Raw genomic sequence first — 25,327 nt, 5'->3', positions numbered from 1 at the left:
TGCAGTTACACTGTTTTCGGACACACTGTACATGTACCGCTATTTAGAGATGATTTCTATAGTTACTAACATCCTGCGTGTTCCCTACATTAAATACAGCTCCATTGTATACTGGCAACCTTTGTGTATAATTACCAATTTAAACAGCTGTGCTGTATATACTAACAACCTGTGTGTACATGTACCGATATATACATATATGTTTTATACTGACACCATGTGTGTCCATGTATATGCATCTATATTGACACCGTGTCTGTCCATGTACCATTATATGCAGCTACGTTTTATACTGACACCGTGTGTGTCCATTTACCATTATAGACAGCTACGTTGTATACTGACACGGTGTGTGTCCATGTACCATTAAAAGCAGCTACGTTTTATACTGACACCGTGTGTGTCCATGTACCATAATACGCAGATAAGTTGTATACTGACACCGCGTGTGTCCATGTACCATTAAATGCAGCTACGTTTTATACTGACACCGTGTGTGTCCATGTACCATTATATACAGCTACGTTTTATACTGACACCGTGTGTGTCCATGTACCATTATACGCAGATAAGTTGTATACTGACACCGTGTGTGTCCATGTACCATTAAATGCAGCTACGTTTTATACTGACACCGTGTGTGTCCATGTACCATTATACGCAGATAAGTTGTATACTGACAGCGTGTGTGTCCATGTACGATTATATGCAGCTACGTTTTATACTGACACCGTGTGTGTCCATGTACCATTATATGCAGCTACGTTTTATACTGACACCGTGTGTATCCATGTACCATTATAGACAGCTACGTTGTATACTGACATCGTGTGTGTGTCCATGTACCATTATATGCATCTACGTTGTAAACTGACACCATGTGTCTGTCCATGTATCATTATATGCAGCTACGTTATATACTGACACCGGGTGTGTCCATGCACCATTATATGCAGCTACGTTGTATACTGACACCGTGTGTGTCCATGTACCATTAAATGCAGCTACGTTTTATACTGACACCGTGTGTGTCCATGTACCATTATATGCAGCTACGTTTTATACTGACACCGTGTGTGTCCATGTACCATTATATACAGCTACGTTGTATATTGACACTGTGTCTGTCCATGTACCATTATAGACAGCTACGTTGTATACTGACATCGTGTGTGTGTCCATGTACCATTATATGCATCTACGTTGTAAACTGACACCATGTGTCTGTCCATGTATCATTATATGCAGCTACGTTATATACTGACACCGGGTGTGTCCATGCACCATTATATGAAGCTACGTTGTATACTGACACCGTGTGTGTCCATGTACCCTTAAATGCAGCTACGTTTTATACTAACACCGTGTGTGTGTCCATGTACCATTATATACAGCTACGTTTTATACTGACACCGTGTGTGTCCATGTACCATTATATGCAGCTACGTTGTATACTGACACCGTGTGTGTCCATGTACCATTAAATGCAGCTACGTTTTATACTAACACCGTGTGTGTGTCCATGTACCATTATATACAGCTACGTTTTATACTGACACCGTGTGTGTCCATGTACCATTATATGCAGCTACGTTGTATACTGACACCGTGTGTGTCCATGTACCATTATATACAGCTACGTTGTATATTGACACTGTGTCTGTCCATGTACCATTATATGCAGCTACGTTGTATACTGACACCGTGTGTGTCCATGTACCATTATATGCAGCTACATTGTATACTAACACCGTGTGTGTCCATGTACCATTATATGCAGCTACGTTTTATACTGACACCGTGTGTGTCCATGTACCATTATGTGCATCTATGTTGTATACTGACATCGTGTGTGTGTCGATGTACCATTATATGGATCTATGTTGTATACTGACACCGTGTGTGTCCATGTACCATTATATGCAGCTACATTGTATACTAACACCGTGTGTGTGTCCATGTACCATTATATGCAGCTACGATTTATACTGACACCATGTGTGTCCATGTACCATTATAGACAGCTACGTTGTATACTGACACCGTGTGTGTCCATGTACCATTGAATGCAGCTACGTTTTATACTGACACCGTGTGTGTCCATGTACCATTAAATGCAGCTACGTTTTATACTAACACCGTGTGTGTCCATGTACCATTAAAAGCAGCTACGTTTTATACTGACACCATGTGTGTGTCCATATACCATTATATACATCTACATTGTATACTGACACCGTGTGTGTCCATGTACCATTATTTGCAGCTACGTTTTATACCGACACCGTGTGTGACCATGTACCATCATATACATCTACATTGTATACTGACACCGTGTGTGTCATTGTACCATTATAGACAGCTACGTTCTACACTGATACCGTGTGTGTCAATGTACCATAACCGACAGCTACGTTGTATATTGACACCCCGTGTGTCCATGTACTATCATATACATCTACGTTGTATACTGACACCGTGTGTGTCCATGTACCATTATATACAGCTGCGTTGTGTACTGAGACCATGTGTGTCCATGTACCATTATATACAGCTGCGTTGTGTACTGAGACCATGTGTGTCCATGTACCATTATATACAGCTACGTTGTGTACTGACGCCCTTTGTGTCCATGTACCATAATGTGCAGCTGCGTTGAATACTGACACCATGTGTCCACAATCATTATATACAGCTACTTTGTATACTGACACCTTGTGTCCAAAACTGACTACGCTTGTGTCAATGTACCATTATATGCAGCTACGTTGGATACTTACACCGTGTGTGTCCATGTACGATCATATTCAGTTACGTTGTATACTGACACTGCGTGTGTCCATGTACCATTACATGCCCATGTACCATTACATACAGCTACGTTGTATACTGACACCGTGTGATTACATACAGCTAGTAGAATCCATCCAGGTTCACTGTTACAACATCTGAGTGAAAATGCGGTCTCTTATCTATATCGGATGTCAATTGTCTCTCAAAAGAATCAATTTGCCAGGTTTTACACTTTAATATGAGAACATTTTATGTCCCGCCTGTTGAATATATCACCATGGTGATTATCCAACAAGGCCTCCGTCAGTAATCCTGAAAAGTAAAGGAATGCTATGCAAGAATCTAACACAGTGAAATGAAGTCTTGCAATTGGTAATGTTTGTAGCCGTGAACAATTATAGTAATATATAAATGAAGTTTACGATGCTTAAAAGGCAGTCGAGGAAGCAACTGATTGCATCGCTTCATGATAACAGTATAGTTTACTTGAGCACCAAACTCATTACGGGTAATATCAGCAATAAAACATACTGTTTTTCGCAGATGAACCTTTCTTGTGTGTGGCACGGTAGATCACCCCATTTGTAGTTGTAATTGGGCCAAATGATCATACAGTCTCCACAGGTTACACAACCATTTGGCTCCCCGGATCCCCAGTCAGTGTATGTCACACGTTCTCCACTCGGGGACCATTTCCATATTCCCTCTATCTCCATGTCATTGCCACCTATCCATGTCGTCATATCAGCACCAATATCTGCGTGTGCATTAAAAAATAACCGTGTAAAGAATATGTACTATCATGTTGAAACAAGTTATCATAACTGTTTTCGCAAAGGAAATTGCACTTGAAATTGCAGTCAGTCCTTGATATAATAATTGGGAAGTGTCATAACAACGTAAAATAAACTCTGCAAAAATAGAAACGCAAACTTATTTTAGATGAATATTTGATATCACATATGAATATTAAGCAGATGGTAATCGATTGTTCAAAATTTGCACTCATCATTGCCATTGACCCAGGTTCCATATGGCTCATATAGAACTTTACAGTAGATTTTCAAGGTGAAGGTCATCTCTTCTCAATATCTTGTATGGCCACCATTAAAGTCCTAAACTGGCTGGCATCGTCGTCCCATGGAAGCAATCAGATCCCGAATTGTGGCCTGGAAAATGACTGCAGTGCTTGTGCCAACTGTTGGGGTGGCACACTGTTCTGTGATTTTTGCTGACGTGCTCGCAGTCGTTGATCCAGTGCATCCCATACATGTTACATTTATCTTGAGACCCGGAGGGCCATGGCGGGATCTGGATGTTGTGATTCCTGAGTGAGTGAGTATGGTTTTACGCCGCTTTTATCAATATTCCAGCAATATCACGGCGGGGGACACCAGAAATGGGCTTCACACACTGTACCCATGTCGGGAATCGAACCCGGGTCTTCGGCGTGACGAGCGAATGCTTTAACCACTAGGCTACCCGACCGCCCCTGTGATTCCTGTTGTCAGTCTTGCCGTGTGAGGACGGGCGTTGGATAACGGGAAGGACGGGTGGCCGAAGAATCTCATCCGTGTAACGTTGTGCCGTTAAATTCCCCAGCACTTGTACCAAGTCTGCTCTACACGTCTAAGAGATTGCTGCCCCCATCATCACACTACCACCACCAAATCTGTCCACTTCCTGTATGCAGCTTCTCGCAGAACGTTCCGAGACGTATGTTAACACGACGTCTACCATCCGCACGGCGAAGCATAAAACGTTTCTCGTCACTCTGCCAAACTTGTCTCAATCGCAGATGCGGCCATGTTCTGTGACATTGACACCATTGACGTCAAGGCCGACGATGCAGGTCCGTCAAAATGACACCTCGAACTGGTCGACTAGCGACTTCAGCTCCGTAAACGGTTCCCAAATGTCAGGGCTGATATCCTACGCGATCCTGGCATTGTCGTAGCTGTAGAGGTGGCCGAGGTGGTTCGTTCACGTAAGTGACGTAGCGGTATGAGTCTGTCCTGTGCTCTAGTAGAGATACGTGGTCGACCGGATCTGGGCCCGGGAAGGTCACTTGTTGTTCCGTATGTCCGATAACGGTTCCGCTTTCTTGTAATTGTGCTTGGTGCTTCGTGGAAAAACCTGGCTACGGCAAAAATGATTCTCGGTAGGCTGATGGCGTTGAAGCGTGTGGATTAAGTTAGTGGTGGCATGTTTTCGCTGTTGTCTTGCTGTAAGATTAGGATGGCATGCAAATGAAACCCAACATTTTCAAAGCTTAACAAGTGATGATGCACGTGCATGTCATGTTAATGTGTTTCAGCTCCAGGCACTCACGTGGTTGTGTTTTTGCGAGTTTTCCATCTGGTCATTAAATTTCTGCAGTACCTCATTCTTTCCAAATAAATCAATCCCAATATATGCAGAAATAACCAATTCATTTTCGGTATTAATTTTGTATTGACATCGACAACACTCTGTAAGATATTTACGACTTAACTCATTTTGCGTTTCGTTTTGTGCAGAGTATATATAGTTTGCATTCATCATGTGCACTTTAAGTATTACCGCCAAACACCTTCAGATAACCAGTTATGAATGCATTTTCTTCGACAGTCTCGATAGCTGCTAAAGCCGCTCCCATCGACACACATTGTTGCTGAAAAACGTCAAGATTATTAAACATTTACCACCAGTGTCACTGGGTTGATATTGTACATATGTAAAACATTGATATTCAGTATGAATAAAAATATACAGTTGTGTAACACTAGTCGCCAACAAAATGTTTCATGTCAGTTTTCCTTGACGGCACACCTGATAAGACAATGCAAGCCACAATATGAGTTATCACTATAACCACCATAAGGGGACGTGCTGTATTACGTTTGTTATTAATAAATAATTGCTTTTCCATGTTAACATTTTCTCGTTAGCCACAATGTTCATCTTGCTGAAGCATCATAATAATGGTCCATGTATGTCGCACAAACGTGAATAAGTGATTTCATGTACCTGCTTATTTAAAACATTTTCACTATATATAGCAGACGTTATGTTATTAAAAATGTTATTTGTATTTTGTTCCTTTATATTTCAAGGCCTGATCAATGCCTTTACAGCTGACATTGAATGGGATTTAAGTGGCAGTCCTCTTTGGTGGATTTGAAGAATGTTTACCTCTGTAAATGGTGGTGAAATGGGGTTTTACGTCGCGTTCAAGATTACTGCACTTATAAAGCGACGTGACCAATAAAATGAAAATTATGTAAGTATGTGATGTTCCTTCTTAGATATACAAAGGGTGTCATGTTAAAATTGTTTTCGCTTGAAAAATTTGAAACCGTGAAAAGGAAATTAGCTTTGTTTGTTATTTGCTTCTTCACACATTCCAACGTTCTTTAAACCAAAATCTATGAAAATGTTAGGAAGCAATATTATAGTAATGGTACAATGTTTAGGTAAAAATTCCGGTTCATGATACATATATGTTTGTCTTAAAAAATGATGAATTACATAAATATTTACATAAATATTTTATATATTTTTTGTGTATTACAACCTTTTATGGATATCATACATATACTTACAGATGCCTCCATCCATGTCTCCGGGGTACCAATAAACATGTAGCAGGAATTACCGTACCGGATCCATGCATCTGGACAGCGATCGCCTGGGAATTAAGCGTATCCGGTATCTATGGTGACCAATATAAATCTAACATATGTTTGAAAGCTTCTTGTAAAATATTCAAGAGGGAAAAAAAACAACAACTACACAATTCTATGGAAATGGACATCTTAGTTTATGCTCATTGTATGTATCAAATCAAATTAAATCATGTCTCCGATATTGATACTACGCTGGTGTGGCGTAACCGTTGTTCTTTTATACTTATATTGTGATAGAAATCCTTATATTCTATAAAATGTGGTGACCATCTTCAGAGGTTCAGGATAATTTGATTCAAAGAACGTCGTACAGATCTTGCTCAAAAGTTGTGTGTTTGTTACACTAATGAAGGCCTCAGTAAAACTTTCGAAGTGTTTCATAGGAGACATGCTGATGGCATTCCAAAATAATGTCCGATCCAATTCCCTTTGTTGACTTCAATTTGTTCAGCTGCACTTACATGTTTTTATGACGGGTGCCGCCGGTGGAGCAGGATAAAGGCATGCTAACCTTTTCGCGAATACCTGCTATCATCACTTTTTGATAGTGCTTCACAAACACATGCTTATGAGTGAGTGATTTGGGTTAATCACCATATTGAACAGTATTCCAGTTAAATCACGGTATTATTTATGTTTATGCTTATGAGTGAGTGAGTGACCGGGTGAGTGAGCGAGACGAGTTACACATGTTCATGATGCAGTCGGAATTGTACAATGGACTCTGCTTTAGCAAAGAATACCCATGGCTTTGGGAAGGAGATTGTCGCTTTTATTTTCGTCAGTATGGCATCAATTTCATTTTTGAAGTGTATGGCTAAATGTTAATACTCTATGAATAATGAACAAAATATAACCCGCTCCTTTCTATGTAACAGTAATTTACATGTACATAAAATATGCATGTAACATAACAAACCGTATCCACACTAACTGATCAGAAAATATTACAAATATGCGTGAATACATGTGTATTTACAAATGTACAGATAAAAATCAAATTCGGATGAACATTGACGATATTCTACGTTTGTACCTTCAATCTGTACTATCTGAAGTAGTAGCAGGAAAATAAACACCAACATCCTGTTAATTCGACAAACACATCCACCAACGAAATATTGTCCTTATCTTACTTCAGTGTGACGTCATTGCATGTAACATAACAGCTGTTCTTATTGACCAAACTGTTATCGCATATTTCGTTTCTTTTGTGTAAATTAATGTAGCTGTCTATCTGCACCTACAACAGTACTGTCTCAGATCCAGGTGTTCTTAATAATACAGCTTTAATTCCATTCTTTCTTATCAAAGTGTTACGAAAACACAAATGTGCAGTAATTATGTATACAAGCCTCACTATCGAACATGAATTTGCTAAATACTTTTTTTTATATTACGTTAATAATAATGATAATAATATACTGAACAGCAAAAGAAACGTCACCATTGATAAATATACGAGAAACCTTATTTGTCCAAACTCTGTAAACATACGTTGAGAGATACTGAAAAGATGACACTAGGCAAAACTGATCATCAAGGTTGAAGTGTCAACTGTTCTTAATGTGAAACACAACACATGTACAGCAATGTTCTACACTGACACCCCATTTGTACATGCAACAATAGTTACAGCTACGTTCTATGCTGACACTCGGTGTGTATAAGTGCCATTATGTACAGCTATTTTCTGAATTGACATCCTTTGTGGATACGTAACAACATATACAGCTGTGTTCTAAATTGACGTTCTATGTGTATATGTAACAATATATACAATTATGGTCTATAATGAAACATTATGTGCATGTGTAACAATATATACAGCTATGTTCTATACTGACACCCGATGTTCATATGTAACAATATTACAACTATGTTCCATACTGACACCCTATGTGTATATGTAACAAAATATACAAGTATGTTCTATACTGACACCCGATGTATATATGTACCATTATATACAGCTATGTTCTAAATTGACACCCTATATCTTTATGTAACAATATAAACAGCTATGTTTTATACTGACACACTTTGTGTATATGTAACAATACATATAACTATGTTCTATACTGACACCCGATGTGTATATGTACCATTTTATACAGCTATGTTCTAAATTGACACCCGATGTGTATATGTAACAATATATACAACTATGTTCTATAGTGACACCCGATGTGTATATGTACCATTATATACATCTACGTTCTACATTGACACCTTATGTGTATGTGTAACAATACTTACAAGTATGTTCCATACTGATAGCCTTTGTGGATATGTACCACTGTGTATATCTATGTTCTAAATTGACATCCTTTGTGGATATGTAACAATATATACAGCTATGTTCTAAATTGACACCCTATGCGTATATGTAACAATATATACAACTATGTTCTGTACTGACACACTATGTGCGTATGTAACAATATATACAGCTATGTTCTACACTGACACCCGATGTGTATATATAGAGAATCTCACCCTCGTGTCTTTTGATATGAAATATATCAACACGAGTTGATAAAAGTGGGAAAAATCCGAGGCTTGCCGAGGATTTGTGCCACTTTTATCAACCAGTGTTGATATATTTGATATCAAAAGACACGAGGGTGAGATTTTATTTATCATCCAACATCATTCTTTCAACTTTTTCAATTTGTAGACAGTAATTAGCAGTGTCTTCAGTGTAAAAAGTACTGAAAACAGCTTCAGTAGCAGAGCCATTAGTGATGTCGTTTGATTGTGACGTCATGGTAACCAGTGATGTCACAATCGTCTGCAAAGCATTGTGATGTAATTTCATTGCAGCGATATCTACAGTGTAGATATCGCTTGATCTCATCCAAGTGATATCTCCTGTGAGAGCCAGTTTTGGATGATAAGTGACAATATATACAACTATGTTCTATACTGACACCCGATGCGTATATGTACCATCATATACAGTTATGTTCTAAATTGACACCCTATATGTTTATGTAACAATATAAACAGCTATGTTCTATACTGACACCCTATGTGTATATGTACCAAAATATACAGCAATGTTCCAAACTGACACCCTATTTGTATATGTAACAATATATACAACTATGTATTATGATGACACCTTATTGTATATGTTCAGTTATGTTGTATACTGACAACCTTTTTTTGTACGTGCGTGTATATGTAACAAATATATACATCTATGTTCTATACTGACACCCTATGTTACAACTTCCGTTATCGTGTCGTCGAAAAGACGAAATTGACAACAAATAACATGTACAGGTCGTTCTGTTTTCATGTGAGTGAAATGGGTAGGAGTAAGGACCATGGCGTTTACAACGCTTTCCTTTCGGACTTTGGTCACGGAAGACAAGGACAAGAAAGATGATATGGGAAAGCAAAACATGAAAACAGTGTTTAACGAAGAAACATACACGCAAGTAAACTCCTTAACAGCTGATAAACTGTGTCTCTGATTTCGCGCACTTTCACAAATACAGAATTCAACAGGACTGCATGTATCGGGAGCTACTGTATAGCGAAAATTGGTGAGGGGGATTATCCCTTGGCCAGCTGCTGGACAAGTAAAAAGTCACCGTTTTTCGTACCCAACAGGATGCTAGTAACAGAATACTGTAGTTTATTTATTTTTACAGATTACAGATACAGATTTGTATAGTTACAGAATGTTAATGATTTTGTTAATTGATATTTTGATTATTCACAATATCAAGATCAAAGGCAACAATGTATACAATATTGTTTTTTTGTAGGATTAACAGAAATAGCAGAAAAGGTATATGTATAGCAACAACCAAACCGCTGCGCCGGTACCTTGAGGCCACGCCCCTAAATACGTGTGTTTTGGAAGCCGATTACGGAGCGTGTGATTTCAACACTTTCACTTGGACATATACATGGTGTAAATACTTTCTATTAGTGTTAAGATGTTTTCCCCTCGGAAATAGGAGTTATGGAACAATTGATATTCGCAAAAAAATAACAATTTCTTTTTGTACTTTACTTTCCCATTTAACCCAGTAAAAGTAATTCATGCAACCTGGAAGAGAAGGAAATACTTGAGTCATGATCAATGAGCATGGTGTGTAATGTAGTTAGATTTATGTCTTATGTTTTATAAGGTATCAAGGAGATAATCACCGGAGACTTTTATCCAGATCTGCCCAATCTAAACTTGCAAGCCGAATACTATGACGCTCTTGTAGAAAGCTGTTAATGTTTTCAAGCAGATCACTCATTGGTTATGTGAGATGAATTGTCGTTTAACGTCGCATTTAAAATTATTGTAATTATAGAGCGCTGTGCATGTGGCTGCTTGTACTAGTCCGGTTTAGTATTGATAGTGCTACCCACTCATGATCAGACACAATATTCAGACATCCGAGCCGGCAAGTCCTTGTTTTGTCCTCTAAATGCCGAACACCAGGAAGGGGAACAACAGGTAGCATATTTTAAAGTCTGTTAGTATTACATAGTCGGGAATGGATATCATGATCAGTCATAATGTGAATGACCAATCAACAATGGAGGATGCCCCCTGAAATATTTATTGGCTCAGTGGATAGGGTTTTTTCTTCACCACGTTGATGGATCCATGTAGTGGAGCTGTTTATAAGCCTTGGATTGTCTGTTTTACAAGTTTTTGCTGATGTCATTCTTGGACAAGCCTGAAGTCAGCTTGTAGTCATGTTGATCACTATTATTGACCATGTTACTACAGTGTCAGTGCATGTTGGTATTGTGAAAAGCAATTTGAATAAGTAACTGTAAATTTCCATCATGTAGATAGAGTACATGATTCATAAACTGTGGAGCATAGTTCACTTGATTGCAGGATTACCAGAGCATGTGAACGGACAACTTAGCATAAACAGATATTTACCAAATCGTTTCATGTTTTTATGAAGTAGTTTCGCAAAATCGCAAATATGTCAATACAGTAAACTATGGATTACTATATTGACAGTCTGTAAATAATCGATTTTGGAACTGACAGTCGAGTGCTTGATATCAAGAGCATCAATCTATGAAATTGTGGTACGATGATATGCATCAACCAAGTCAGCGACCACCCGCTCCTGTTAGCCGCCTTTAAAGACAAGCAAGCATATATAGTCGCCTTTTACGACAATCACTCAGGAATATTCCAGTTATATGTGGTCTGTAAATCACCGAGTCTGGACCAGTTGTATTATGTTAAGACTGACGTGTAAACGTGATTTGATACCTCGCAACGGGACAGTAGAACGCATGTCTATAATGCTTTGGGACACTTCCGTGGCCTATTGGTAGAGCGTCTGCTCTGATGATACGAGAATCTCCCCGATGCTACAAGATTCTACTGATGATACGAGAATATCCCTCGTGATTCGAGAATATCCTTGGTGATACGAGAATCTCCCTGATGATATCACTTAAACTTGTCTGAGGAAGTATTCAGCGTTATATTTTATGTTTTAAATCTTTTTATATTGCGTTTATAAAAATGGAGTTAAACAATTAACTTCATGATATCATGAACATGTGCCCTGTGCGAATATGATCTGTTTCTATACTTTCACCAAATGGCATTTTTACTGATTGTTACTTCGTGTTGCTGTGACACTGAGGAGAATTATCTGCAGGCAGGGATCGTGCAGTAAATGTCCATTGTCCCATTGAATGCATACTTCTGCAGTTTCGAGTATGAGGGTTTGATATCTGAAATTGTAATAGCATTATGCAACAGTTTGGCATTGTATAGTAGAATACATCTAAGTTTACCTTTACAACATTTGAGTGAAGATGCTGGTTCGGATGTCAATGTACTGTAAGGTAAAAGAAAATGTTTTGACATGTTTTACACTTTAATCTGAGAACATTTTATGTACTGTATGTTACATGTACTGTCGCATTTTGATTATCCAACAAGGCTTCCGTCTGTAATCCTGAAATTTAAAGGAATATTATGCATCTGACAGAGTGACATAAGGTATCGATTGGCGATATATGTAGCCTTGGACAATTATAAATTGACAAAACATATATGTGAGTCCATGATAGTCAAAATGCAATCTAGAAAGAAACTGATTCCTGATAATTGTATAGTGTACTCGCGGAACAAACTCAAAAAAGGGAATATCACCATCAAATCATACTTATTTTCGCAGATGAACTTCTCGCGAGAGGGGCAAGGGTAATCGGCCCATTTGTAATTGTAGCCGGGCCATATGGCCAGGCAGTCTCCACAGGTTGCACAACCTTGTGGCTCGCCGGATCCCCAGTCAGTGTATGACACACGTTCTCCACTCGGGGCCCACTTCCATATTCCCTCTATCTCCATGTCAGTGCCACCTATCCACGTCTGCATATTGGCACCAATATCTGCGTGTGCAATAAAAACCAACCATGTGCATAATCTGTAGTATCATGTTGAAACAATTTATTACAAATGAAATGAAACACAAAAGAAACTGTACTCGATTTTGCAGTCACGCCTCATCTAAAAAAAATAGACGTAAAACGTAAAATATAAAGTGTACATTCATGCATGTGCACGTTAATTATTACCTCCAAACACCTTCAGATAGCCTTGTATGAATGCATTTTCTTCGGCAGTCTCGATAGCTGCTAGTACCGCTCCACGCGCCACACATTGTTGCTGAAATAAGTTAAGATTATACAACACTGATCACAAGTGTACCTGGGATGATATTGTGTACATGTAAAACATTTGATGTCAATATATATACACAATCATATACATTTATGATACACAAGTAACCACCAAAATGGTTCATTTCAAGCAATCCTTCACAGCACACCTGACAAGATAATGCAACCCACATTGTGACATAATTGGAGGGTGGGGGGGGGGGGGGGGGGGGGGGGGGGGGGGGCAGGGGCGTGCAATATTTGTTCTTATCATTTACGTCGACATGTTTTGGATACATTAATGTTCACATTTTCGTTTTAGCCACAAGCCCCAGTTTACTAAAACAAAAATGGTCCCAGTTTAATGTCGCTTAAACCTGCCTGTCTGATTACATTTCAAACCTGCCTATTTCAAACATGTTCACTATGAAATGCCGTTTGAATTTTTTTCGTATGTCATTATTGAATTGTACGACTCTTGCTTAAAAGTTGCTTGATCAGGGTTACAACATTCAATGCCTCATCGCAGTTTTCAAAAGGTTAAATGGTAGACATGTGCAGAACATTTACAAATTTGACGCATCAGTGACAAATGAATTGTTTGATGGAGTTACATACAGTGATGTGCAACATATGTTCCCGTGTTTGTTTTCAGGTTAACAACTGAGTTGCTGTTGCATGTGTTAGTGAAGGATGACACCGGTGGTGCAGGATTCGTTTATGTTTTCGTAAACACCTAGTATCATGACTATTTGATTATCATTCATAAACACATGCCAATTATATAGTTGGGATCGTACAATATACACCTCTTTTAGTAGATATTTCTTATAATTATGGAACCGGTTTGTGCGCTTATATTTACAAAAATAACATGACATGGTTGGTGCAGTTAGTTCACTTACGGATTGCAAGATGTTGGATATTGGATGTATAGTTAACCATACACAACTGACATGGAATGGAACACGAGCAGCAGTCCACTGCGGTGCAGAGTATGAATATAATGCGAAAGGTTGTGTGGACTGTTCATCTCCGATAGTGAAATGAAAACAAAGCCGTCAGTGTATGGTGTTCTTGCTTTTACACAAGATGTCAAATCAAGATTGTCTTTCTGTGTTCGTTTCAAAAATGTTAAACTCTGAAAAAGAAGATAGCTGTACGCGTACGAGCAGAACACTTAGTCTAACGTTTCAAATTATTAAAAGTATAGCATAAGTATAATATTTTAAAATATCAACATAAGTTCTCAAGTGTCCTTGGTTTAATGAGTAAATCACTTGCAACGATAATATAACCATTTGTTACTACTGAGGCTATAGGATCCAAACCCACCCAGCTGCCTAAACTTTTGCAGTTTTTATAGTTAATCTACATCCTGGTTCCTGATCACATGATCACAAGCACATGTTGTGGGTAGGACAGAAGGCCTCCATGTTGTCAAGAGGGTTCACGGGTGGTTTATGGCAGAACACAGATTTGTTTAACCTCATCATCACAAACGAATGTCTTATAACGGTAACGGTAACGCTGCAACGTGGTGAAAACGAAAATGTGAATAAACTTTTGGTGAGAGTATCGTACTGTGTTTCTTCCCGCAACATAGCTTTTGTTTTGCATTTCTTTCTTCAAACCTCCAAAAAATTGTATTTCACAAAACCAAAATATATGAATGTGTGAAGCGGCAATGTTATTGCAATAATACAATGTTTAGAAAAGTAGTGCGTTTACGATACATATATGTTTGTCATAAAATGCATACTTTGTCCTCTCTGTATTGCTCAAATAGTTATAGCTTAACAGATAACGAAGCATATCATTCTGACCAAAACAGTTCTCATTTTAAACATCTGTAAACTGATGGAGTACATATAAGTATATTTTATATTTTGTGTATATGTACAACTTTCATGGATGTCAAATTGATACTCACGGATGCCTCCAGCCATGTCTCCGTGCTACCAATAAACATATAACAGGAATTACCGTATCGGATCCATGCATCTGGACAGCAGTTGCCTGGGAATTAAGCATATCCAGTATATATAGTGACCAATTATATTACCAATGTTTATTGTGTGTGGTTCAAATGAAATCATGTCTCTGATATTGATATAACGCTGGTATGGCTTAACAGTTGATATTTTGTACTTTTATTCCGATTTCCTTTGACTCTACCAACACGTAACTGATATTATTGCTCTTTCTTATGCACGAATTTGGTTTGTGACTGGTTAAATTGTTGCGACCCCCACCCCCAATTCCATTTTGAAGTTTGTGGCTCAATGTTAGGTTTATAGGAATAATGAACAAAACTTGTTAACTCTTAATGTATTATTTACATTAAAAGTAACTCCCCGCAACCCTTAATTTAAATTAATTCTTTACATTACGTTTTAATATCGTACATATCACCACGTATGGTACAATGTTCTTTTAAACAAAGATTGATTGGAAATCTAGCGTACTTTTTGCTATATTTACATTTTTCATTGTTTTTGCTCGATTTCTTATGATTATTCGCAATCGAATATATTCTTCCTTCAACTGTGCGCGTACTCTCAGAAACTACATATAGTAGAGCCATGGATCATGTGCACTGCACCTTTCATATGCCAACAACCCCTCAACAACGACAACCTGGTTGTTATTTATAGGTTTTCTTTAAGTGATCATTACTAACATGTCATTTAGCCAAATGTGTTCAATCATGGTACAAATTAAAGTGTATCAAGGGACACTATACAATGAGACATTATTTACGTAACTACCTTGCTCCCATGACAACGGAAAGAGGCATCTGCGCATGCAGAGCTGATTGATCAATATATAGAAATTTCTTTCAAATTTGGTAGTTAGGTACAATGTATTTTAGAACTCAACCGAATAGTTTTTCGCACCATGTAAATATAACCGAGGCATCTGATTGGTCGGTATTTAGAAATTGTCCGATTTCGTTTAAATTCCTTATATTGACATGCTATGCTAACCACATAGGTTCTGGTTGCACATCTGATTGCTCCTTCAAATAACCTTCCCTATTTCATATACTCTTCAGGTGAAAAACAGAGGTTGCGATTAGGTCTTCTTATGCGATTGCAGAGGTACGTTCGGATGTTCACGCTAACATTATCATACGTCTACGGGAGGTAGTTGATTCCACATAAGACAGTTCTAGTTTGCTTATTTTTTTCCATACATGGAAGATGGCCGAAAGGCTTATCTGACGTATTGCGATCCTTCTTTGTACGGCGCGCGTCATCCGTCATGCGAAATCTATTCACAATCCAATACGATTGATTCATAAAATATGTCGAAACACAGTATTTATAGAACACCTGGTACGACGTCCCGCGGAGAGCTCATTTCGTGGCGCTGCATGCATCGTATGTCATCAACATTTACTTAAAAAAATATCTCATCTTATCCTACCCTGTAAGTTTCAATCAAACTTGGCAGGAAGCTTATACAAGGAGTGGGGAATATCCAATACATATTGAACGAAATCGGACAATAACTACATCTCATTCAAACAGAGTCCCTCTTTCCGTATTAGGATAGTAACGTAAATGAGGTTGCCTTGTAGAGTATCTTAAGATAACATTTGTAACACACTAAGTTTGTAAGAAATCGGTTAAAAGGGCCATGGGTCATAAACCCTTTGACAAAACCTTGCATATAGCAACCAGGTGGTCGTTGTAAAGAGGGAATTTAAAGTTACATGAATGTCCAATAAGAATTTTTTCATAATGACAACCCTAAATGTACAAATAATGTTATCTGTCATGTCAACTCTTAATGTAAAAAAATGTTTACACTAAGAGTATTATTTAAATAAGGAGTTGAAATAAGGAGTTGAAACAAGGGTTAGCCCGCAACCCCAAATGTCATTTGTTGATCACATTAAAAGTATTTTTATTACCTTAGGGGTTGTAATAAGGGTTAGCCCGCAACCCTTATTGTAATTGTTTTACATGTAGAGTATTTTGTGCATGAAGGGTTGAAACACAGCTCAAATATTCGTCAATACATGTATATGTACACATGAAAATCATATTTGGATGATTATTGACGATATTCTACGTTTGTACCTTCAATATCTCCTGTCTGAAGTAGTAGCAAGAAAATAAACACCAACATCCTGTTTAGTCGACAAACACATCCACAAACGAAATAGTGTCTTTATCTGAATTCAGTTTGATGTCATTGAATGTAACATAACAGGTGTTCTCTTGACCAAACCTTTATCACATGCATGTTACCTTTCTAATGTGTAAGTTAATGTCTACGTGCACATACAGCTGTACTTTGTCGATATCTCATATCTAGGTGTTCTAAATAATACAGCATTCATTCCATTCTTTCTTGTCAAAGTGTTACAAAAACACAAGTGTAGACGAATAGGTAACTATAATGATAGCTTTGGATGGAAAAGCCAAATGTATAATTGACGTTTATCCAAGGGTTTTGCTATTTGTAACCCCGTGGGCATCAATGGAGTTTTGTTCATTTACCTCAGAAAATCCCGTACATGTGTACATATTTCCGGTAATGTGAGAGGTAAAAAACCCCGAATCAATCAATGTTTTTGACAGAGACACAAATAAAAGTGTGAAGAATAATGACGCATTGTGATGCAAGGGTTTATTCCGTTGATGTACCGTTCAGGTTTATCCCTAACCTTGTTGTTGTAACTTGCTAAGTGCCCACATGGAATATCTTAAAGAGGTTTGTCTTTGATCCATTCAAGAAATAAATGCGAACTGTTGCAGTCTATTTGCATCGGTCTGTTTTACTACGAGGGGTGGCTGAAAACTTCAGAGATTAACTTCGATGGACTGCGTAAACGGAGTTGGTTGCTAATTATTTTTTCAACATAATCCTCTCCGAGGTCTTCTGCCAACGATGCTCGACTGTCGGGATCCAACTGGTGTAGAAGGCCGCCTCCTGGTGGTGTAAAACGTCATCCAAAGCAGAAATAACGTCATCATCACTAGTCTATTATTCCAGACAGTTCTTTCCTCCGGTGTGAGTTCAAAGTCATGGTCATGCATGATCGGTTGGTAGACAACGTGTGTGTTCACTCTGAAGTTACAGTGTTTGTCTTTATCACACATAAGTATGAGCTTACGACAAATATTCGACAGTGGTGATATCTTGAAATATTATGTCATCTTGTTTCTGTTTGATGAAAATATGAATCGAAATTACATCGGTTTACAAACGAATTTCAGTTTCCCCTGATGTATCATATCAAATCACTTCCGACCAATTGCAATATCCTCGGAATTGCTTAAATCACAGATAGCATAAATAATACACATACCATAGGCACTCTGTGTTGACCAGCAAATTGAGTTTAAAAGTGTACACTTAGTGGTAGCATGAACAGATGAAAATAAATAGTACGGAAACTTAACATAAGGCGATCTAGACGCTAATTAAACTATAATTATACCAGACATGACTGCTTCAAAAATAACTGCATAATACCGGGATAAAAGTTTGGGTTATACATTACCATTTAAACAATTTGATATTATATCATTTGAATGACATACACGTAACAAACGATAATGCAGCGCATCACTTTGACATTTTTGTTTGTTGGATTGTTGTTTAACTCCGTACTCAGCAAAATTCCAGCTATTTAACGCCGGTTTGTAAATAATCGAGTCTGGACAAGACAATCCAGTGATTGGTGTCATGAGCATCGATCAACGCATTCGGGATACAATGTCATGCGTCAACCAAGTTAGCGAGCCTGACCACCCGATCCTACATCGGTGATAAAATTAGAAGGGGAGAACCGCGAACAGCCGCAACGGATATTCTCCTCCCACCTATTACATTTGTGTTACTATTTCGGTATATCATTCATATCTAGGCTGAAACACATACTAGCAGAAAGTGTTCTGATTACGGCTGCAGTCTTTATTGTTCCATTTTATATCTGGGTAGTCTGTAAATAATCGATGCTTGGTCAGTTAAACAAGGGCTTGATATGAGGATCAATGACCTACATCATTGGGGTGTGGTGACACATAAAACGTCACGTTACACATTGTGTTATTTATGGAATAATGTGACCTATATATGTTTCTCACGGAATTTCTACGTGTAACTTGTATTAAAATTAATGTTGAACAAATAAATTCAAGGCTTTTGTTAATAAACGGCATATTTAGCAACACATACATGTACTTTGAATGGCACTTCCAAATCCATTTTCTAGCGCATGTTAAGTAAAAGGATTCGTCAACGTGCTCATCCCTCTTTGTTTCCAAAATCACCCAAGACCTCTTCCCACTAGCTCATGTAGCATTACAAGGTTGCTGAACCAAATACTCCATCCAACTACTCACTTCCCCGTTTAGAAATCTATCAAACACGCACCTTCTGCTGTATAGGCCAATAAGTTACCGACGGGAATTGGCACATATGTCAATGTAAAGCTATCTAAGATACCGTTAGATCTGAACAATACGGGAATACCAAATGTCAGTTTGACTGATAAGGGGCGTCACTAAGGTATGACCTTCGCCGAACCATACCTCACATGTTAGGAGACATGTTGTGACACATACACTGAACTGGTAATATCACATTAACATTTGCAGAAGTTTTTTTGCAAACTATGTGTTTGTTTTGTTGTTAACGACACACTCAGCAATATTCCAGCTCGAGTATATAACGTCGTGTTAATACTGATAACAACAACACATAATGTAGATATCGAACAACCGTGTGCTTTACACTAATCCTGGGGATAACAAGTGAGGATCAGGTGGTCAAAATATGCAACTTGGCCTCGCTGAGCGGCTTTGAACTTTTCCCAATCACTATGATGCATGGTCAGACACGCCCACCACAAAAATAACGTCCTTTCATCTTGCTTCGGTATGGCGCCATGTTTTCATTTACATGTAGGTTACACTATGGGTGTTTCTATTGGCCAAACCTTTATCGTATGTTGGTTTTCTCATATTCAAATTAATGTATCTAGATGTTGCACGTAAAGAAGCATTTCGTCGCTATCTCATGTCGAGGTGTTTTTAGTAATATTGCTTTTCACATTATTACGAAAATAATAATGTGTAGCCATTATGAATACAAGCGTCAAATTCTGACATGAGTTCAAAAGTTTAAAAAACTATTTTAGTCGGTGCACTAGATAAAACCACGGTCATTCTGCCTGCTTCCTACCCTCGTTATTATGCAGAACGTACTGTCATATTTAAGTACCATAATGGCATAATATAGAGAATACATGTAAAACTAAATGGCATTCCTCACTAGTGAGGGCTAACCTACATATTTTGCCACTATTTTCACCAAATGCTAGCTGAATTTTGTTTAAAATTGCAGCACAGAATATTCAGTCCATGTCACGACAGCTTCTATGTCATAGTGTCAGGGTCAGAAAAAAAGCCAAATGCCCCAAATGATCTTACTGATAGGCCCCCAACCGCCAATCCAGAGAAACTTCTTTTATTATGTTGTCACCTTTCACCGACATTAAGACAGCATAGGTGTAAAGTGAACACGGAATTAAATATAAGATTGTTTGAATTTACTGAAACCCACACTGTTTTAAGACGCTGGCTATGGCTGACGATTCGAAATGGAGGCATGATTCCATGTGGCAGTTAACAAACTAAACATTTGGACCTTGAGGGCGATATCTCTCTACTCAACAGAATAAAATATATTCTCCATTTTGTGTACTTAAAAGTGAGAGTTCTCAATGTGACATTTCTGCTGTAAACCTGGTATACCCATAATGTAGATGATGAATTAAGCAATGTCGATTATGCCTATGGTTGTTAGTTCTATGAATAATAAAAAACAAACAAATATTTTTTTTATGTTTAAACATATTCATTTATCATTTTCACATAGTTTCTGTCTGCGAATAGCCATAGGTATAATGATAGCCTTGGTGGAACAGCAAGGAGTACAATTTATGTTTATCCAATGATGTTGCCATTCGGAACCCTGTTGACATAAATGGAGTTATGATCATTTACCTCAGAAAATTCTGTACCTGATTCACATTTCCGGTAATGCGAGAGGTAAAACCACTAGAATCAATACATGTTAATTGACAGTGTGAGTGAGTGAGTATGGTTTTACGCCGCTTTTAGCAATATTCCAGCAATATCACGGCGGGGGACACCAGAAATGGGCTTCACACATTGTACCCATGTCGGGAATCGAACCCGGTCTTCGGCGTGACGAGCGAACGCTTTAACCACTAGGCTACCCGACCGCCCCAATTGACAGAGGCACAGATGAAAGTGTGATACAAGCTTTTTCAGAAAGTCACTTATAAAGCCCATGAAACAGAATTTATTTGTATGCACTACCTTCTTTCGCACATGAAACTCTTCTTATGATAACATGGGTAATCTCCCCAGTGATAGTTGTAGCCGGGCCATATAATCAGGCAATCTCCACAGGTAGGACAACCAGCTGGCTCGCTCAGGTCCCAGTCAACATAGGTCAGTCTGTTCCCACTCGGGGACCACCTCCATACACCTTCCACCTGCGCATCTGTGCCACCGATCCACGTAGGGATATCAGCACCAAGACCTGGATACACATGTACACTTCAGAATGAACGCATGACAAACACAACCATAAATCGTTCAACTTTATAAATATCTTGTGTGCCTAGCATAGTAAGTCTTGATAGTCATCTCTTGTTGCAAATACATTAAAGAACAATACTTACGTAAATGTAGGACGCTTCTATTACCCAAAGATATATCTCTAAGCTTTGAACTGCAAATGGTACCTAATTCTAATTATAAAGGACAGGTCATTTACCTGCAAACATCCGTAGGTAGTCCCGTATGAAGGTATTTTCAGCCGCAGTTTCAATAGCTACCAACACTGCTCCACGTTCCGAACACATTTGCTGAAGTAGATTGATATCTCTGTGAGGATTGCATGTGCCTCCGCAACGCTCTTGCGTCAATTCAATAATAACATTCTACATCAGTAAATATGTGAACATCCAGGTTAAACAAGGCCGAGGATTGTTGCTCCCTTGGCAAATATTCGCCGTACACCAAACTTTACAAGAGCACCCACTAACGAGGATTTCGTGGTTATAATGTGTGAAACTGCTGATTGTGTTTCGGTATGGGTCGTTTTCATGCTATTAACCACTAGTCTGTCGGTCTAGTCTCAGTTTGTACAGACTGAGGTGATATAGCTGGAATATTGCTGAGTACTGCGTAAAACAAAAAAGTTGGTTGTGTCATCTTCACAGATTAACTTCTACTACTCTTGTAGCTTTGGGTAGCATACTGTACCTACAGCCGCCCTGAGCCACGTTGCCTTGGTTGCTACAAACATGTAACAGGAGTCACTATGCCGGATCCATCCGTCTGGACAACATCCTGGAAAATATGTGTTGTGAGATTGACGAACCATCGAGAGTTTATTATGACGACGACAGGTTTCTTTATGAAACAGCTGAGCACATTGGGATAACTGCATTTTCGACACTGAGGAAAAGTGTAACGATATCAACCTATTGATGATCATAATTAACGACTTTCTATTTCTACGTCTGAAAAAAGAACCTACATATGATCAATTTAAGAACATATTCCAGTCAGGATACCATGTCAAGCGAGAGTAATAATACCTTATAGATAACAAATAGATAAATACATACAATTATATATCGCTGATAAATTTCAGGTCACTGAAAGTTGTAAACACACAATCCTTGTTCATCTATCCGGAATGTCCTGCCACACACCTGTACTTTGCATTACCTTGGACAGTGGTGGTCACCAGCACTATCAGGGATAGGAAGAACAACGTCATTTTGTCGTGGCAAATGTAACGAGAATCTACACTAGCTTATCTAATTCGATTATTCTGGCTGCTTGGTCACGTGGCACATACATTAACGTAGTTCGATAGTTTTGATGACTGCTGCGACACGTCCACATTGTCCCCGTATGTAATTTAAATCTCACCCCATTAAATCAGATTTGACTATTTGTCCAGTTCAGCTCTTGCATGTACATGTTTATCTATTTGTGATAAGAATTTGCTAATTGTTCAATATATTTGGGTTTTTTATTGTTAAAACATAGTATTATTCTGCTGTCACCGGCAGCTCAGTTTTCTGAGGCGACGTCAATAAGGTTGGAAAGAATTGCGTCCACAAGCCGTCCTATAATTCTGTCCTCGCAGAATCACTTTAACCGACCAGTTTGTTTCAACATTCCTCAACATTATGCTGACATTTGTGATGCAGTTGAAGTACCGTTTACTGAAATTACGATTGATCCAAAATATAACGCTCTCGTAATGGGTGGTCCAGTCGCCTAAGGCTTCTCATAGGCGTCAAGTAAGCCAACAATCGGGCTTTCAAATTCCAGATTCTCCATCATTAAGTTTCGTGTGTTGTGAGCACCATGTATTTCACCAGAGTGGTACTTTTTCTAAGGCCTAGAATATTTCCGTCTTTTTTACTGACTGTCATGAGCATGCAAGTATGAATAACTATCAAATAGTGATAATACCAGGTGTTCAGGTGAGCGTATCCTGCCCCACCAGTGGCACCTGTCACAAACACATGCAAGGGCAAGTCAACTGCTCACCTGAAACTCGGGAACATATGGAACAAGTCAAAATAGGGAATTACATCGGACATCTTTCTTGTCACTGATGCGTCAAATTTGGAAATGTTGTCCACATGTCCACCATAAAACATTTTGAAAGCTTTGCTGAGGCCTTGTATGGTTGTAACTTAGGGTAAACTGCTTCTGAACAAGAGTCGTATGACGCTCTTTGAAATCTTGGTTGAAAGAGCATGTTCGATTGCATCTCAAAAGATGCGTAATGTAGACACAGAGGGCTGGAGCTGCAGGAATATTGCTCGACATAAAGGAAAAGTTGACTATTGGAAAGGTGACGTCACCTCTCTTGTCATATAATCTTGTGGGTTGTGTTTTGTCACACTGATTCTATATGCATAGATCTAAATATGAAACAGATGAGGCGGGCTCACAGTTCTCCTTTATTTCTCGTTTAGGTGGGTAGCTATTGAACGATATCAGATCATCAATGTACATAAAGCTTAAAATACATTTTTGGCCAAATTGCTTTGTTTAGACTTTGCCAATCCAAGGAGAAATTCCGACAACATTTATATCTATGGTCATCACGTTTTCTTACAAAATCTCCATGGATCAAGGAAAAGATTTTTATCATGTGGAATAGTGGCGTACAGAGTTGAAAAAGCACATATGTAATTGAACCTGGTTCTTTTCTGAGATTGTAAATAGTTCAGCAAATCCTTTGAGTTTTTTGGGAATCCACATGGTATTAATTCCACTAGTCTCAAATACTTTCTCTGAATTGGGAAAGTCCTTCCTGGATTGTATTAAGAATTATGGTTAATCGTTGAGCCAGGGATTTGGTGGTACATTTGCCGTATCCAGCAATTTATCTATCCTTGCTTTTGAATCCAGTACAAAGGAGGAATGAACATGCTTCAGGTTTTAAAGTCAAGCCAAAAGGTGATAGTACTGATGCATGGTTTGGGCATATTTCTGTAAATATACTGGCCTTAAATTAAAGTAGGGATAATGCTGATGCTATTCGTCGCTTTGTCAGTGGGGACAACTATCTGTGACCGAAAACAGTGATGAAAATAATGAGGATGATCACCATCCTCGACACAACAGATTGGTTTATTTGTTTAATTTAGTTTCTCACAATATCATCTTGCAACCTTGAAATAACTCTGTGAAACCGTGTTACTTGCTAACATTTTATATTACACTATACACATATGGCTGAGTGGAACCCGCATCCTAAAAGTGAAAAGGAAATTATCTTACAATGTTATATTTTTCAAGTTGAATGAATGTTACACAACGCACAGCCACTAGTCATACCCTTGACATACATGGAATCCACACTGGTATTATATATGCAACACAGGCATCCCCAAAACTAATGAAACGATCGCCTCTGCTCTGCACCCGGCTGGTGGCAATAGCCAACCAGCTTCCATACCTAGCCAACTGTGCTAATTAAGCCAAACCTCGAGTCCTAATTTGCACTTTTACATTTTCTTTTGGTTGTTACAAATACATACCTCAAAATTAATATTTTAATTAAGCGCAGGAGCTAAGTTTACGCACTGTCTGTCTTGGTCATCAAAG

General features: G+C 38.4%; 3 protein-coding genes across 4 annotated transcripts; all 3 read right to left on the bottom strand.

The window, feature by feature from the left end:
- Window positions 1–3,008: 3,008 nt before the first annotated feature.
- On the bottom strand, window positions 3,009–7,627 carry LOC124140070 (perlucin-like protein). Its single transcript, XM_046507424.2, has 5 exons — window positions 7,498–7,627; window positions 6,378–6,463; window positions 5,356–5,446; window positions 3,325–3,550; window positions 3,009–3,105 (listed from the first exon to the last, which is right to left on the bottom strand). The coding sequence occupies exons 1-5, from the start codon at window positions 7,544–7,546 to the stop codon at window positions 3,078–3,080; spliced, it is 480 nt and encodes a 159-aa protein (XP_046363380.1). The 5' UTR covers window positions 7,547–7,627; the 3' UTR covers window positions 3,009–3,077.
- A 4,825-nt stretch (window positions 7,628–12,452) lies between these two features.
- Window positions 12,453–17,321, bottom strand: LOC124140071 (perlucin-like protein). The gene is made up of 4 exons (XM_046507425.2): window positions 17,216–17,321; window positions 15,058–15,143; window positions 13,041–13,131; window positions 12,453–12,854 (listed from the first exon to the last, which is right to left on the bottom strand). The coding sequence occupies exons 1-4, from the start codon at window positions 17,262–17,264 to the stop codon at window positions 12,496–12,498; spliced, it is 585 nt and encodes a 194-aa protein (XP_046363381.2). The 5' UTR covers window positions 17,265–17,321; the 3' UTR covers window positions 12,453–12,495.
- A 3,662-nt stretch (window positions 17,322–20,983) lies between these two features.
- Window positions 20,984–23,176, bottom strand: LOC124140072 (C-type lectin domain family 4 member E-like). Of its 2 annotated transcripts, none has more exons than XM_046507426.2 (5): window positions 22,919–23,176; window positions 22,452–22,534; window positions 21,957–22,047; window positions 21,494–21,719; window positions 20,984–21,122 (listed from the first exon to the last, which is right to left on the bottom strand). In XM_046507426.2, exons 1-5 carry the CDS (start codon window positions 22,968–22,970, stop codon window positions 21,095–21,097), a joined length of 480 nt encoding a protein of 159 aa, XP_046363382.2. In that variant the 5' UTR covers window positions 22,971–23,176; the 3' UTR covers window positions 20,984–21,094. The 2 variants fall into 2 exon arrangements, with proteins under 2 accessions (XP_046363382.2, XP_048240359.1); XM_048384402.1 differs by having other exon boundaries at window positions 22,903–22,924.
- Between the last annotated feature and the right edge of the window lie 2,151 nt (window positions 23,177–25,327).

This window comes from Haliotis rufescens, unplaced genomic scaffold, assembly GCF_023055435.1.
Source record: "Haliotis rufescens isolate VD_foot unplaced genomic scaffold, xgHalRufe1.0.p SCAF_5, whole genome shotgun sequence".
In the NCBI taxonomy this organism is placed as follows: Eukaryota; Metazoa; Mollusca; class Gastropoda; order Lepetellida; family Haliotidae; genus Haliotis; species Haliotis rufescens.
The sequence above is the reverse complement of the archived record's forward strand: the minus strand, read 5'-3'. Positions and strand labels throughout refer to the sequence as shown.